Below are 15,636 nucleotides of genomic sequence, written 5' to 3' on the forward strand. Positions count from 1 at the left end.
TGAAGAAACTAAGATTGGGTTTGGTATAATCATTCTCGTATAGATTTTGGGTATATAATGCATTATAAAAAAAAAATAAAAAGAAAATAAAAAAACAAAGATAAATCAATCATCAAAATCATTTTAAACCTAGAATCTATTATGAGAACGCGTACTAAATACAATTTCAGATTACACAATGGTATTCTGGTTTTTTTTCTGGAGCCCTAGAAAATATTGGATGCTATCTATTGAAATCATCATCCTACTATTCTGATAGTTGACCAGGGTTTCTCAAACCAAACTTGAGCTTAATTACTAATCTACACTCCTCAAAGACCTATTAGCATCAGACACAACCCTACCAACTCCTGGGGACTGAGTTGATTAGGTTTGGGCAAGAGTGACATAGGCAGATAGGTATGGCCAAAGGCTTTAGTTTTTAAGGCCCATATGAAATTTGGGCTTGTCTAAGCTGACCATGGGCCGTCACGCACCATGAGCTAATAATACACGAAGAGCAATGCCACTATTAATCAATCATCAACTTGGATAGCTTAAACGGGTGCAATTTTTCTGGATGGGCATGTTTTATATCCCAAGCCCATGTTGTGGCCCAATATTTTGTTGGGCCTAGCCAAGCCCTTAATTTGGTGGGAAAAGTCTAAGCTATGGAATCTGGACATGCCCACATTGTGCTTGTCCTAAAACCCTAGTAAAATATGATTCCAACAGTGGTCGAGAGCTGTTCTGTTGGGTCGTATATGTTTTAACGGAGAAAAATGGAAAAAGGTAAAAAGAGGTGAAAAACTTATACTTGTTTTCCTTAAATTAATAGAAATACGAGTATTTAGATAAATAAGGTAGAAAATTTATCAGACAATGTCATTTAATGCTATAACTGTTGTTTGTTAATATGGCACATAAATTTTCTACCCCTCACTTCCAAAGTCCTACCACCCCCCATCTGTATCCTCTATATCCTCTACATTATCTATTTCTCATATAATATCACCCCACTAAAAACTACATATCATTTTAATTCATTTATTTTTTTATTTTTCCCTTGGTAAACCCAACCCACAACATGTGGGATTCACCTTCACAAGTTATCCACCCATTTTTATCCTTCGAGACCCGTTTGTTTGACGAATAAAAATGGGTGGAAAACTTATGAAGTGGGTCATATTAGGGGTGTCAAAACCTAGCCCAAACCGAATCAAACCAAACTTATCCTTATTGGATTGGTTTTTGACCGAGGAATGTTAAGACTGGCTAAAAATCGATCCAAACAGAACCAATCAATAACCAAACTGATAAAAGAAAAATGATTATGAGATTATAAATTGGTGAATTAACTATCCATTTTTTACAATATTAGTGAGAATATTTGTTATCGTAAGGGGAATTGTTACAAATCATTGAATAATAAGCTATGAATCGATAAATTGATTTGTAAATTGTAATAATGCATTCATTGATTTTCTTGTTCACTATACAAAACTAGTTGAATGGTGAAATGAATGAATAGATAATAGTGTTTATTTTGTGATTTCAATATATGTTATCTTATTAGTAGTTTGTCATCCATTGGTTTTAATATTAGTTATATTTCCCTTACCATGATTTAATCATAAATTTAAAGTGTTTTTTTTTTGTCAAATATTGTCACTATAAGTTATGAATGTAATATTTCACTATAGTTCAAGCCCAATAACAAATCGATCTAAATCGGTATGAACCCGATATTGAAAAATCGAAATAAATTGAAACAAAATTGGACCAAAACCGAAACCGAAATTGACCAAAAACTGATGTTCCTTAATTGATTGGTTTTTGTCTCCCTCATTCCTAGACCAAAACTGATTCAATCAGACCAAAACTAAATCGAACCTACTGATTAACACCCCTAGGTCCTATATGTTGTGGATTGGGTTGACAAGAAAAATAAACAAAAAAAATGAAATAATGAAATATATATTATTGGGTAAACTTCACTTCCCTCTCCTGAACTAAGGTGAAATATCAACTGGACCCACCACCTTTGCAAAAATATCACTCTCCTCTCACAAGAAAAATATGCTATCTAACAGCTCCCAACCGCTAGTTGTTAAATCAAGTTAATTTTTTTCATAATTCCCAAAATACCCCCTATTTGTGTAATACCTAATCTACCCCTTTCTCTTCCACCCTCACACTATTCTCTGAAAAATCGTCTCTGATCTTTCCGATGCCGATGCCGATGCTGATGTCGACACCCTCTGGTACATCCTCGCCCTCCTCTCCGTCATCTCTGTCCTCGACCAAGAGCTCACTCGCTGCTCCGTCCTCGCCGCTACAGTTGACTTCGAAGGCTTCGGCGACGAAGTAGAAGAAGAACCCTTTGATTCCTCAGAAATCACCGATCTACCCTTTTGGTCACTCGTCCCTCCTCCTCCCGTCACCCAATCCGACTTCGAAACTTATCACGGCACTCCAGAGCCAACCAATCACCTTCGTCACCGCCCTCTGTTCCCTCACCCAAAGCATCAGCCTTTGACTACTGGGACGAAGACGAATTCGAAGGAATTCCGATCACCGAACCCACACTAGTGACGACAGAAACTGCCAACAAATCTTCCCCGGCGGAAGATACGAAACCCAGTAAGCCACCTGCAAAGCCCAGGTCTTTCATTATCGAGGTCGCCTGCATCAGTTTCTTGATTTGTTTCGTGATCAATTACTTTACTGGGAAGAGAGAGAATGAGAAGATTGCTTTGGCTTGGGCTGCCAAGTTTGCCACTAAGGATTCGATCTTTGACGAGAATTTTAGTTTAATGGGTACTGGTGATGGGAAGCCGCCATTGTTGTTGAAAGAAGGGCAGAGTGTGTTCAAGTTCTATGTTAGTGGGAGGAGGTTCTGTCGGGGTTGGTGGCTACCATGGAGCTCCAGATTCGGCCTTAAGGGAGAGACGATGTCGGCTCTGACCTTTAACGCGAAGCCAACGGCGACAGACGATAGAGCAGCGTTTACGGTCTGGGAAACACAGGGACTGGAAGATGTAGGCTAAGCACTCGTCGGGGATAACGAAGATGTAGTTAGTATCACCATCACCATCGGACAGAATATCAACATCGACATCGGAACCAACAGTATCGCCGCCGACATCGGAAAGATCAGAGGGGAAAGAAAGGGGTAGATTTGGTATTACACAAATAGGGGTAGTTTGGGGATTATGAAAAATTAACTTGACTTAACAGCCAAAACTAACGGTTAGGGGCTGTTAGATAACATATTTTTCTTGTAGGAGAGGGGAGTAATATTTTCGCAAAAGTGATGGGTCCAGTTGATATTTCGCCTTAGTTCAAGGGAAGAGAGTGAAATTTATTTTATATTATTTATAGTGGGATCCACCTCTATGGAAAATAGATGAAATGTCGTGGAATTCTATAGGAACGAGATAATATAGGAGGAGGAGAGCGAAACACAAAACAAGTTTTCCATAAAGTCCTAACAAATAAATAACCAAGGTTTTTGGTATTTGAGGCAATATTCCTCATTATTCCCGCCTCTTTTTTCCTTCCTCTAGTTTCCATCAAACAATATGGGCCTCAGACAAACGGGGGCTGAGGGGTGTAAGTATGGCTTGACGAGCCCAAGTCCAAGTCTGTAAGGGCTTGAGATAGTCTTTTTGATCAACGGGTTGGGGTAGGGTTGAGATTTTCAGCTCCAAAGTTAAGCAAGACCAAGCTTGGGCGGACGCATCACTCTGAGCTTGACTCTACTTTGTGTACGTAAATATATCAATATATATATATAATTATATATTGAGAGTGTCTAAATTTCAACTTATACACCTTCTTTATTGTCCCCAATCTTATTCCCAAAAGTTATGTAAGATAAGGGTATAATTGAAAAATATTTGAAAGTGTCATATCATTATGTCATTATCACGTGTGAAATGGCAATATTTAGGAAAAAAATTGTACATTTTACAAATTAAAAAAAAAAAAAGTTATAATTTATTTGATAGTTTGAGAGGTGCCAATAAAAAAAAATTCTCTATATTATGTAATTATATCATATATGAGGGGGAAAAAAAAAAGCCTAGTCATGAAGTGACAAAATGGGAGCTGGTAGGGGTCAATCAGTGCTAACCTGCCCTAGCCCAACCCATCAAGGTCATTTAGGGTTGGGCTTGACTTGGCTGAGCTCCATAGTCTTGGGCTTGGGCTGAGATATCCTTACCCAACCTTGGGATGGACTAGACCTAGGCTGAGTTAAGGGACCTAAAATTGGGCTGAGGTTTTAAAAACATGGCCCAACCCATTCTGGTTGTACCCTTATGTTCTGTGACCTCTTAGTTTGGGAGCCGTCCACTTCTCTTGACATTGTTTTTCTATTATTGGAAAGTTACCAAGTCTACATTTGTGGTCGGGCTCGGGTTCATAGGGCCAAACTTACACCCTTATTTTGCACATTATATAAGTTGGTTGCAAAATTACTTTGTCATCACTCCAACCTAATGTCCTTGATTGTTTTATGTGTATCACCCAATTCTTATTTGTGATGGACGTTATGAATCAATTACATACGGGGCTGGTTGGGCTGCAATTTTGCTATTTCAATCTTGTTTCTGTTTAGCCATTACAAATATGTTAGTGGCATCAAAACATAGCCCTAATCCCTCAAAGTAATGGCCAATCAAACTTTGTGAATAGACATATTCATTGCATCTATTTTTTTTTTTTTTCAATAGACATTCACTTAATAACAGGGGAAGTGAAAAAGGAAAAAAAAACCTACGACATAAGCGCCCATCAACTAAAGAGGAAAATCTTCATGGATTCGTTGGATGTGATCTTAAAAATTATTAAAATCAAGATTAATCTCGATGAAGATAGAACAAAAATCCTAGAACTAAAAAGCCTGTGGGGTAACAACTAACAAGACACGAAAGAAGATTTGGGGATGCAAGGAAGAGTCACATGTCACTAATAGCTCATAGAACTTTGTGTTTCACTAAGAGCTGATATGGTTGCTTCAATCCTCATCTTCAAGTGATCTTTCTCCTCTTCATCAGCCTGGAAAGTAGAATAAAGTGAATAACCAAACACCTTTTTTAAAAAGCAATCAACAAATGGTATAAACATAAGAAACCCACTTAATCATTTATAGCCTTTAAGTTAGTTGGGCTTGGATTCTATATCCCAAAATGGGCTCAGAGTGGGACCCTAAGCCCACCCAACTCACCAAACTTGTAAATAGGCTGTCAACCAAGTCCTCTAAATACAAGATGAGCCACAGGTGGGCCAAGCAGCACTCACTTTAACACACCTTATAAACACTTTTCATAGGGATTCCCTTGATCCTTCAACTTTGTCTAATCATAATTTGGTTAAAAGATTCGCTGATATGTGAATCAATCTGCACGTCAAGACGCATAAAAATGGGTCAACATGTTTTTCTCTCTCCTCAAACATCCCGCTATTTACGCGATTGGTCTCCCGCATTCCCACCCCTCCCATTCACACCAGTCCAATGGGATCAACAGTTAAAAAAGTGTTAGCTGGAGTCAAGACATCTTTTCTCCTCATTTTAGTGATCAAAGCTACTAGCCTTGGATACCTAATGGGAGTCTGGGACCGCCAAGAGCACAAGAAATAGAACCCATTTCATGATGGGTTTTTCATCGTGTGAGTTCTATGTAGATGATATTGTTTTGTGCATTACCATTGACATGGTATGCGGATCTTTTCCCTTGCGATGCTTACGCGGCTCAATAACTAACAAATAATTAAAAAAGATCTACTAAGTTTATCTAAACTAGTAAGATTTTTCAAATAAAAATGATAATCATTTGTACTTATAAAAACAAAACAGGGTGAGTTAGTGGAGTTAGTGCATAAAAAGATGCCACACAGGTACCCATCCACTTTAGAATGGGCCCATGATAAAAGTGGCATTCTCCTATGTATACTTTCGTGTGAGTTTCGGAATTGCACTTTACTCAAACCATTATCATAATGTAAAGGGAAAAGAAAAAATGTTGCATTTTGCGCTCTTTATGTAGAGAGGTTCCTATCAAAAGAAAATGTATAGAGAGAGAGAAAGAGGGTGTGGAGCCCAAGGTAAAAGTATAATAGAAAGTGGGCTCCATTTGAAAACTCCACTTATCATATTGGAGTTTCCACTGTTAGTTAAAACTATTTGATTCGTTTTTTGCCTTATCAACCAATTCTCAAGTTTATTGTAGAGGTTACGTTTGGTCGCAAGAGAAATGTATTATTACCCCCCTGTTTTACTATGTCTTGATTGGTTGGAGTTGAAAGCCCCTATGTTTACCAAACCAGACTTTCTTAAGATATCATTGACAAATTAACTACTAATTTATTATTTTTACAGAATAAATCATACATTTTAAAAAATAATAATAATTTGTATACGAAGAGGAAAAAAATGCCAAACCAAGAAAAAACAAAAAACAAGAAAAACAAAACCCAAGTTTAAAATATTGCCCTACTACTCTATCATCATTATATTAATATTATTAGTATTATTATTATTGCTATTATTTAAATACCATTATTAGGGCTTTAACATGTGACATATAGATGACACGTTACTGTTACCTACATATTCTCTTATGTAGAATTGACTAATCATCCATATCCAGTACCTCTCACCTCATCTATTAAGTGGATGTATTTACAAAATAGAGCGCATATAGGGACAGGTGGACAGATTCAATTTTTCAACTGTCAAAACTAATACAAAGGTAGGTCCCATATGGGTCCTGTCTAGTGGAAAAGGACACGCCCCTTGAAAGTAAAAACCTTATGATTTGTTTTCGGTTTTTTTTTTTTTTTATTATTATTGTTATTATTATTTGGAAAAAAAAAATGAAAACAGAGGAAAAAGTGAAATTTGATTCCTGAATCCATGTGAAATGGGTATTTTGATCAAGGTTTCAAAAATCAAAATCGGATAAGTGGAATCGACCAATTTGTATTAATATTGGCACTGATCAATTCAATCAATTTCCACTAATTTTTGATATTTTTTAGTTCATTCTTACCGATTTCAATCAATGAAATCGAAAATCGGCCACCCTGGCTGATTCGATTATTGACTCTAAATTTTGAGACTCTGAACATGATAAGTCTCAGCTCATGCAATCATGCTTCTCATAGAAGAACCCGAGGCTGCGGGGTACATACATCAGCAAAGCCCCACCACATCGGGAAGTTTTTGTCTCATATCTTTGTTTATGGTCTTGGGGAAAGTGTGATCAATGAGAATAGACGAAGAAGCATGAACATGGATCATTTTGCATTTCATGGGATAGGTTCAATAGGATAATCATTTTGCCCTTTTGCACAATGGCCACATTTGCCCATGGAAACTAATTTTCAGTTTTATATTAAATATATGGAAAAATGTTGGGTATACCACCGATATCAAGTACGCTAACACCTATTGTGTCTATCTCTTTCTTCTTTTTTTTCTGAAATGATCCCCATATTCTTCCTAAATGATACTCCATTATGTGTTCCTATTAGTGTTATCCGTTAGCATACTTGATATCAGTGACATATCGATCCCTCTCCCTGTATATATATTTACAATATAAATTAATAAAAGTAAAATAAAAGAAAAAGGTTGGGAAGTCACCTCAACGAACACCGTCATCAATAGTCTTCCAGAAAAGGCAGTGATGTTGGCTGTGATGATTCTAAGCTTCAATGACTCAAAAACCTCGCAAAGCTTCACAATAGTATCTGTTTTCTTCCCACAGGTTAAGCTCACAACTAATGTCTTCTCCCCTACATGTGAAACCCTAAGCTGCAAAAAATAATCATTAAAAACAAAATCAATCAATGATTTTGACAAACAATGAAGACTTGATCTAGAAAAATCAGAATCAGACACACACAAATCCACCTCCAAGAGTTCAACTGAAGGGCTTCTTGATCCTCCAGACCCAAAACTCTGATCAATTCTCTTCTTTTTCGATCTCACACGAACTGGATTTTGGATTTCAGAATCAGTACTGTACTGATTCTTCTTCAATTTTCCCGATTCAAGCTCTTTTATTTCAGCTTGGATTCTCTTCTCTTGATCTTGCAGCTCTTGGATATACTCGATTGCGTCTTTAATTATGGATGCCTTATCCATCTATAATCATCCAATTCAACCACTCAATTCATTTAGAAAAAGAAAAAAAAAAAAAACCAGAGATTTAAACCTAAAAACGAGATCTTGAAATCTTGAAAGGATCAAAATTCAAAACCTTGCTAATGTTGGGGACAACTGCTCTAAGTGCAAAAAGCCTCTCATTGAGCTTCTTCCTCCGATTCCTTTCCGATAAAATATTCTTCGCAGCAGGCGACGAAGCTGACGCTGTTCCATCTGGAGAACTTGAATCATAGTATCCAGAGATCGCTTCGTTCCCTTCGTCGAATCCCCAACTGCTTTAATTCATCAAATTTTCACATTAATCAGAGAACTTAGATAAAAAAAAAGTATGAGAAAATCAAGAAGAAGAAGATGATACCTGTCAAATTCTTCATTCTGGAAGAACATCTTCGTTTCCCAATAGAGATTGTAATCCTCTTCAACGTTCTCCATTTTCTTCCCAAGGAACAGAGGACTTCGCTTTCTTTCTTCCTTAAATATTTTTTTTTTTTTTTTGGGGATTCCTTTTTAGAATTGCAGCGAGAGAGAGGAATTTATAGGGGAAAGAATAGGATATTGGAATTATGATGATTGTACCACGTGTCAATACTGATGGGGTTTCTTACCAGGAAAAATCAAATGGTCGGAAGGGCCCCATGCTTAAGGTGTGGAGGGAAGGGGGGTTTCCTGTAATAAAAAAGGAATGTTCGTGTGGGTTTCGGGAATTAATAAAGGGGGTTGGTTGACATTTGAATACCTATTAGGGGTCTAGGGTTTGTCATTTCTAGTGACTAGGATGGGCCAACATGAAGAAAACTGGCATGCGGATCACGCGGGATAGGATGGAAATGGGATTAGACTCAGAATAACCAAAAAACGAGTCGTTCGGAGGAGGAAACAGCGACAGTACAGAAGGTCGTCCTTCAAGAAGTAATGCCGAAGTGAAACGGGTCAAAATGGCCTAATCGGGTTTGACTTCACACTGGCCAGCTACGGACGACCCCCCTTACCCCAAAATTGAAATTGAAGGTAGGGGAAATAAGGATTCTATTCTATCCCATGACAAGGCTTTTTTGTTTTTTTGTTTTTTTTTTGTTTTTGAAGATCTTACAAAGTGAGGAAATAGATTAAGTCTTGACCGGAGAGAAAAAGGAATACGAAAGGAATCCCATAACCCTTGTCGAGGGTAAGTCTATTTTTAGATATTTGTGTTCATCAAATTCAATTTGAATAATTTAAATTATATTAATTTTCATCATTTTACATGCGAGATTATTTATGCATTAAGATAAGAATTTTAAATTATTTGCAATTTGGGGAGTGACCTAGGAATTTTAGTGAATGAGATTACAGAAATATAAATCTATGCATGCATATGTTATGAAATGTCTTTTATTTATTTTTTCAAACGATAGACGTTATCAAACTAGATCATTATGAGCCGTTCATAATTTTTTGTTATATTCTATACCTACATGAGGCATGATTTATACTTCTAAATGAGATTAGAACTAAATTTAATTTTTGATGTGTTCTGATTAATCCAACAATAAACAATTTCATAAATCTACAATATAGAAATTTGAGTGACTATGAGAGCCTGCTACTAGGATGGACCTAGGGGCACTTTCTTCTTATTGCATATTATTTGCCATAGCATCTCTCAAGTTTGAATATGTTTGCAATAAGCTAAAATTCCATTACTGAAATAAATGTTGCATTGCCCTCTATCACATGAATCCACACTCATTTATCTTAGTCAAGTATATAACAAACAATAACACTCTAATTCATTATTATTGTTATTATTATTATTCACTGACCCAACATAAAATGAGGAATTTGGTCAACTTTCTCTAATTCGATAGTAAATTATAAAAATATTTTTCACACCAAGGGTGCCAAATATCTATTTTTCTAATAGTTAAACAATTGGAGATTAAGTTATCTGAATAATCCTCATGTCAAATTTGATTGTAGGAGACATCTAGTATAGGGGTAGATGCTTATAAAATATATTTGATATAAATGTAGGATAAAATACTCTATTGGTGATTGGTTGCATTAAACCTAGGGGTAGTTTTCGAAAAGGGTCCTTCTAAGTGTCACCATGTAAAGTATAACGCTTCAGTATTTACCACTAGCATTACATGACTTAGTCCATACGATAGAGGACTCCACATGCATCTAAATTGGCAAATTTTAGTCCAAAGTAAGCCGTTCAAGGTTTTAGTAAATTACCAAAATGCCATCAAATGGAGATGAATATAAAACACAAAAGGTATCTTCTATAATTTGAGCTATTTTCTCTACTAATTTTAAACTGAAATTATACCAACAAGATGCTTGCATGGTCCTGTATCACATGGGCTAACTCATGAACTATTATGTAGCAAATAGTGAAACGCATACTTCAACATACATAGTGCATCAGGAAAGGAAAGCCGTTTTGAAAGAAAATAAATAAATAAAACAAGAAAAATTGTTTAAACTCCAATTTAAAGATTTAGTAAATTATCAAAATGTCATCAAATGGAGATGATTATAAATTACAAAAAGACATATTTTGTACTAAAGAGATGCTTGCCTAGTCCTTTATCGCATGGGTTAACCCATAAACTATCATGTAGTAAATAGTGAAACATTATAGTTTACTAGACATAGTGCAATGGAGAAAAAAAAACCCCCTTTTAAAAATAAATAAATAAAAATAAAATAAAATAAAAGAAAAATTACTGTTGAGGGGTCCACTTTGAATCCTATATAGAGTTCATTGGTCCAAATATCCTTCCAAGTTTGACCACCCAATATGGTTTATGATGAGCACAATAATGTGTGAAATCTTAGGGATATAAGTGCATATTTTGCCCTACTTTGGATAGTACTACTTTTATTTTTTTTTATTTTTTTTTTTGTTTTCAAGTTTACAAGTGAAAGTGCTTAAAGTGAATCAAGAACCAGTCCAAAGGTGAGACCCACTCATTGGTACCACATTCTCTCTCTTACAAAATCTTGAAGATTATTTTCCCTCCTTGCCACCTCACAAGATCTTGAAGATGCTATGCAGAGATTCATTTATAATTTAATCAAGATTGCAAGATATTGGTGAATATTGTAAGGAAAGAATAGAATTTGTTAATTTTGGAAACAGATTCTTCATTTCCTCATACAATATCTCAGAGAATGAGGATTTTTACCAAGATTTAATTTAATTTTATTTACTTTCTTTTCTTAAAGAAGACTTGTAGAAGGAATGAAGCAAGAAAAAAACCCTATAAAAGCCCCTTCCTCCCCCCTCCTATTTTATTATTCCCCTAAGTTTATTTTTTAGTTTATACTTAGTTTTCTTCTCTCTCTCACTCTCTCACTCTTTAGTTTTAGTTATTCTCTATTTTTGCTTTAATCATTTTTGTAATAGTTTTTTATGTCAATTAATGCAAACATTTTTTTTTTAAATTTCTATTCAGCCTTTTATGTTTATGATTTATGCAATTGAGTTGTAATTTTTAAAGTTATAGTTTTAGGCTTAGATCTATATGACAAGATCACGAGCCGTGGAACATTTTTTTTTTTCAGGATTTGTTTTCTCTAGCACTAGAAATTTCAGATTTGGTTTATTCAAGATCTGATTTTTAGTACTGATAGTATCTAAAACCACCCAAACTTTCAAGTTCAAGCATTGATTCAAGTAAGTAGACTCATTCGGTAGTCTTCTCTCCCCCCTATCATTCCTTTTTCTGACTACCTTTTCTTTCTTAATTTAGGATTTTAATTTCAGTCGTTACATTATTGCTATCCCTTTCCCCCAAGGTTCATGACTAGTGTATGTGTTGGCATTGCCCCTCCTAGCCATATAACTATCAATTAATTATTTTTATTTTAATTGTCTCCCTTTCCCTAAAATCAAGTAGAGTAACCCTTGTAAGAGTGACTCTCTGGTCAAGTAAGAAAGCTCATATTATGATGCATCTCTCGGGCTAAGTAGAGAAACCTACTTGTGAGTCTCTCTCTAGTTTTCTCCCCTTTCTTTTACTTTATTTTTATTTCAGTATTTTTTTTCTTTTATTGTTTTTTTTTAAATTACGTTGGTTGTTTATTTTTAGTTATTTATTTATTTAATTTTAATTGTTTGGTTTGCATCTTTAAATTCTTAGATGACGAATGATTAGAATATTATTTTAGATACATATGTTTATGATGGTAATTAGAATTAGATCACAACCATTAATCGGTTCACTTTCGCATTACTAAAATAAATAAAAAAATAAAATGACTGTTCTCCCTGTATTCGACCCATAGCTAAACTGATCCATATGCTTACGATTACATTTTAAATCTCAATAGTTTATATCAGCAATTTAGAATCCAATATTTGACTCCAAAAATCAGAGAACCTCATACATCTTATCTCAAGACTCTTAAGTCTCAACTCCCATGAATAATAAATCCAAAAACATTGATTTTAAGAATCTTGAATATTTGGTACTTCATAGCAAAACAAATAGCTTTTGCTTTTCCCTCTTCCAATGATTCATACCATTTTCCTTGATTCAAATTCCCATACTCCAAATCCAGCGATGATTGTCTGTCACCTGTGCAGTGGTGCGATCATCAATAGATGTTCAAGACAACATTACCACATAGTCCGATGTGGTTTCGGCCATCATACTCGTCGTACCACAGCATCAGCCGCAGAGAATGTTTTCACATGATAGTGTGGAAAAAACTTCAAATTTATGCTTCGAATAAATGCAACAATTTGCACGTTGGACCCCTTAAAGGCGCGCACTTCTTTCATAAACTTCACTGAAATTTCCTCTTGGAATTTAGTGAGTAAAGTCATTTTACTTAAATTTTTTTTTCATCTAAGAAGGAAAGTTTTTCAAATGTGACGTAAGAAAGATTACCTTGGATGTGATGACATCAGCATCTTATCAATAATGGAATTGGGCCCACAACCCAAATAATAGAAGTGGCCCAATAGGGGGAGAGGGAGGGGTGCAAGGGAAGCATAGCATTGGATATTTTGTCTTTGGTCGGTGCCTAATAGAGGCGCTTTTAGTCTTGTCTTATGGTAATGGGAAGAGCCGCTTTGACCACTGAAGTCAAGGGTCTTGCGGCGCGACTTGAAAATGACAATTTGGGGGCCTCTTGGATTGAGATTGGGACGGACTTTAGGTGGTGGTGGACCGGTGGTGAGCGGTGGTGGTGGTGGTGGTGGTGATGGGTCATGCTCGGAGGGACAGTTTTCAAATTGGGATTTTGTTTTGGTGCACTGTTTGATAAACTTTTAGGCCACATGATTACCCTATACTTTTTACATTGGGGTGACCCGTATAAGAAGGTACATGAGGTCGGTAGGAAACTTCATGGCAGCACTGCTTCACTCTCCCATTTTAGGGCACGAAGATGTGGCGGTTTCTCTCCATGTTACAAACATGTTAGGTGGTCTTGGTTGATTGTCAAAATTTATGCTTATTTATAATTCTAGAAACGATATTAACATTATAATTCTAAAAACGATTTTGACAAAGTAAGTCGTCATTTTTAGAAACGAATTTGAGAGAGAAAAAAAAAAGAAGAAGTACATGTGGTAGGTAGGAAACTTCATGGCGGCACAACTTCAGTCTCCCATTTTAGGGCAAGAAGATGTGGAGGGTGAAGAGTTTCTCTCTTTGTTACAACATGTTAGGTGGTCTTGGTTGATTGTCAAAATTTATGCTTATTTATAATTCTAGAAACGATTTTGACGTTATAATTCTAGAAACGATTTTGACGAAGTAAGTCATCATTTTTAGAAACAAATTTGAGAGAGAGAGAAAAAAAAAAAAAAAAGGCTATTGTGCCCGATAAATCTCTTAATTATTTAAACCTAAGAAAAGACAATCAAACCCTCTCTCTCTTTTGGGCATCCGATGATACTATTGAGTTTTTAAGTGGCATTATGTCTGTAAAAAATAGCTCGAGAAACAAGTTTATCAAACACCAAAAAATTTGTTTTTATTTTTGAAAACTTGAAAATCCATTTCTGCTATTTCTAGACACAGAAATAACATAAACGTTATTAAACATTACCTTAGATCATATCTTTCTCTCTCATGTGTTTTCTGTGAGGGAGTGTGGCCTCTCTTGTAGTCTTGTGTTTGTCTTTTTTTTTTTTCCTACAATGAAATGATATATCTACTTTCAGTTTGAGGAGGAAGGAGGTAGATTCAGGGAGACCTAATGTAGGTTGTGTTTTCAGATAATCTAATATTTTTCCATATATATGGAAGATCGAGTGTTTTTTGTTTGAGAATGTACGTTACATCGGCAGGAAATACTTAGGCTACATTTCATAATCATCCGAAAAAAAGTTTGTGGCATTTTTTTTTTCATTTTACATGAACAAGAAAACATAATCTTTTGTTTGGTGTCCATGAATTGTTTTTCCATTTTTACGAAACAAACCGGGTAAAAAAGGTGTGAGAAACGAAAAATGTTGAAAAACGATGTTTGTAACCCATGTTCCAACATATGAGCTTTTCCAAAACCAAAGTTTGACACAAACAAATTTTTTTTTTGTTTTGACACAAAATGTCGTTTCTGGAACAGAATGACTACCAAACGCAACTTTATTCAGGGCTCTTCATTTGGTATAATCAAAGAAGGGCAGGGAGAAGGATAGAGGAGAGAGGTTGACAGGGCTGTATGAGGGTGTAGGGTACACTCCCGAATAGAAAACATTGTCCCCTTTTAATAATTTTTTATTTACAACGTACGAATTGGTCTTGGGTTGCTTGTCATCTACACCACTCTCTCTCTCTCTCTCTCTCTCTCTATTTCTTACAACGTATGAGGTGGTCTTGGTTAATTGTCAACTAGATCATGGTTTGTATGTTGGATGTTGGGTTGGTTATCATCTACACCACTCTCTCTCTCTCTCTCTCTCTCTCTCTCTTATACAACGTATGAGTTGGTCTTGGGTTAATTGTCAACTAGACCATGGTTTGTATGTTTGGGTGTTGGGTTGGGTTGTCATATACGTAGGCTATTGTTTTGAATACTACCACAAAAAGTAAAAAAGAGACCATGGTTTTTTTTATTAGTAGGGTCATGATCAATGTAACTATGCATTGGTCATCACATAGGTTCCGTTTGGTTGTAGGAGAAATTAAAATGAAGGAAAATGGTATCTTCAAACTTAATAAGGAAAGTTTTGTAATTATTATTATTATTATTATTATTATTATAACCATTATTCCACATAGTTGTGTCTTTAAGTCTAAATTATTCTATGTTTGGTTATTAAATTTCATTTTACTTTGCATCTAAATCTCTTAGATTTGAGTAGGAAAATAAAAATTATATCTAATAAGTATCATTACTAAAAATATGGTAATAAATTTAAGTAGTTTATACAATCATGTTAGATAATAACTTCTTTATTTCTCTTTTTTCTTCTTCTTCTTTTTTTTTTTTTTTTTTTTTTTTTTTTTTTTTTTTTTTTTTTTTTTTTT

The 15,636-nt window shown here is 35.2% G+C and overlaps 2 protein-coding genes across 3 annotated transcripts; one reads left to right on the forward strand and one right to left on the reverse strand.

Annotated features, from left to right (window-relative positions):
- Positions 1–2,215: 2,215 nt before the first annotated feature.
- LOC122076360 (uncharacterized protein At5g49945-like) lies at positions 2,216–3,029 on the forward strand. Its single transcript, XM_042641664.1, has 2 exons — positions 2,216–2,346; positions 2,459–3,029. The coding sequence occupies exons 1-2, from the start codon at positions 2,216–2,218 to the stop codon at positions 3,027–3,029; spliced, it is 702 nt and encodes a 233-aa protein (XP_042497598.1).
- Positions 3,030–4,669: 1,640 nt separating this feature from the next.
- LOC122076085 (transcription factor bHLH35-like) lies at positions 4,670–8,669 on the reverse strand. Of its 2 annotated transcripts, none has more exons than XM_042641371.1 (5): positions 8,517–8,669; positions 8,253–8,430; positions 7,904–8,137; positions 7,634–7,804; positions 4,670–5,043 (listed from the first exon to the last, which is right to left on the reverse strand). In XM_042641371.1, the coding sequence occupies exons 1-5, from the start codon at positions 8,588–8,590 to the stop codon at positions 4,954–4,956; spliced, it is 747 nt and encodes a 248-aa protein (XP_042497305.1). In that variant the 5' UTR covers positions 8,591–8,669; the 3' UTR covers positions 4,670–4,953. The 2 variants fall into 2 exon arrangements, with proteins under 2 accessions (XP_042497305.1, XP_042497304.1); XM_042641370.1 differs by having other exon boundaries at positions 8,253–8,433; positions 8,517–8,667.
- Positions 8,670–15,636: the final 6,967 nt, after the last annotated feature.

The sequence above is a fragment of the Macadamia integrifolia genome, chromosome 4, assembly GCF_013358625.1.
Source record: "Macadamia integrifolia cultivar HAES 741 chromosome 4, SCU_Mint_v3, whole genome shotgun sequence".
Classification (NCBI taxonomy): Eukaryota; Viridiplantae; Streptophyta; class Magnoliopsida; order Proteales; family Proteaceae; genus Macadamia; species Macadamia integrifolia.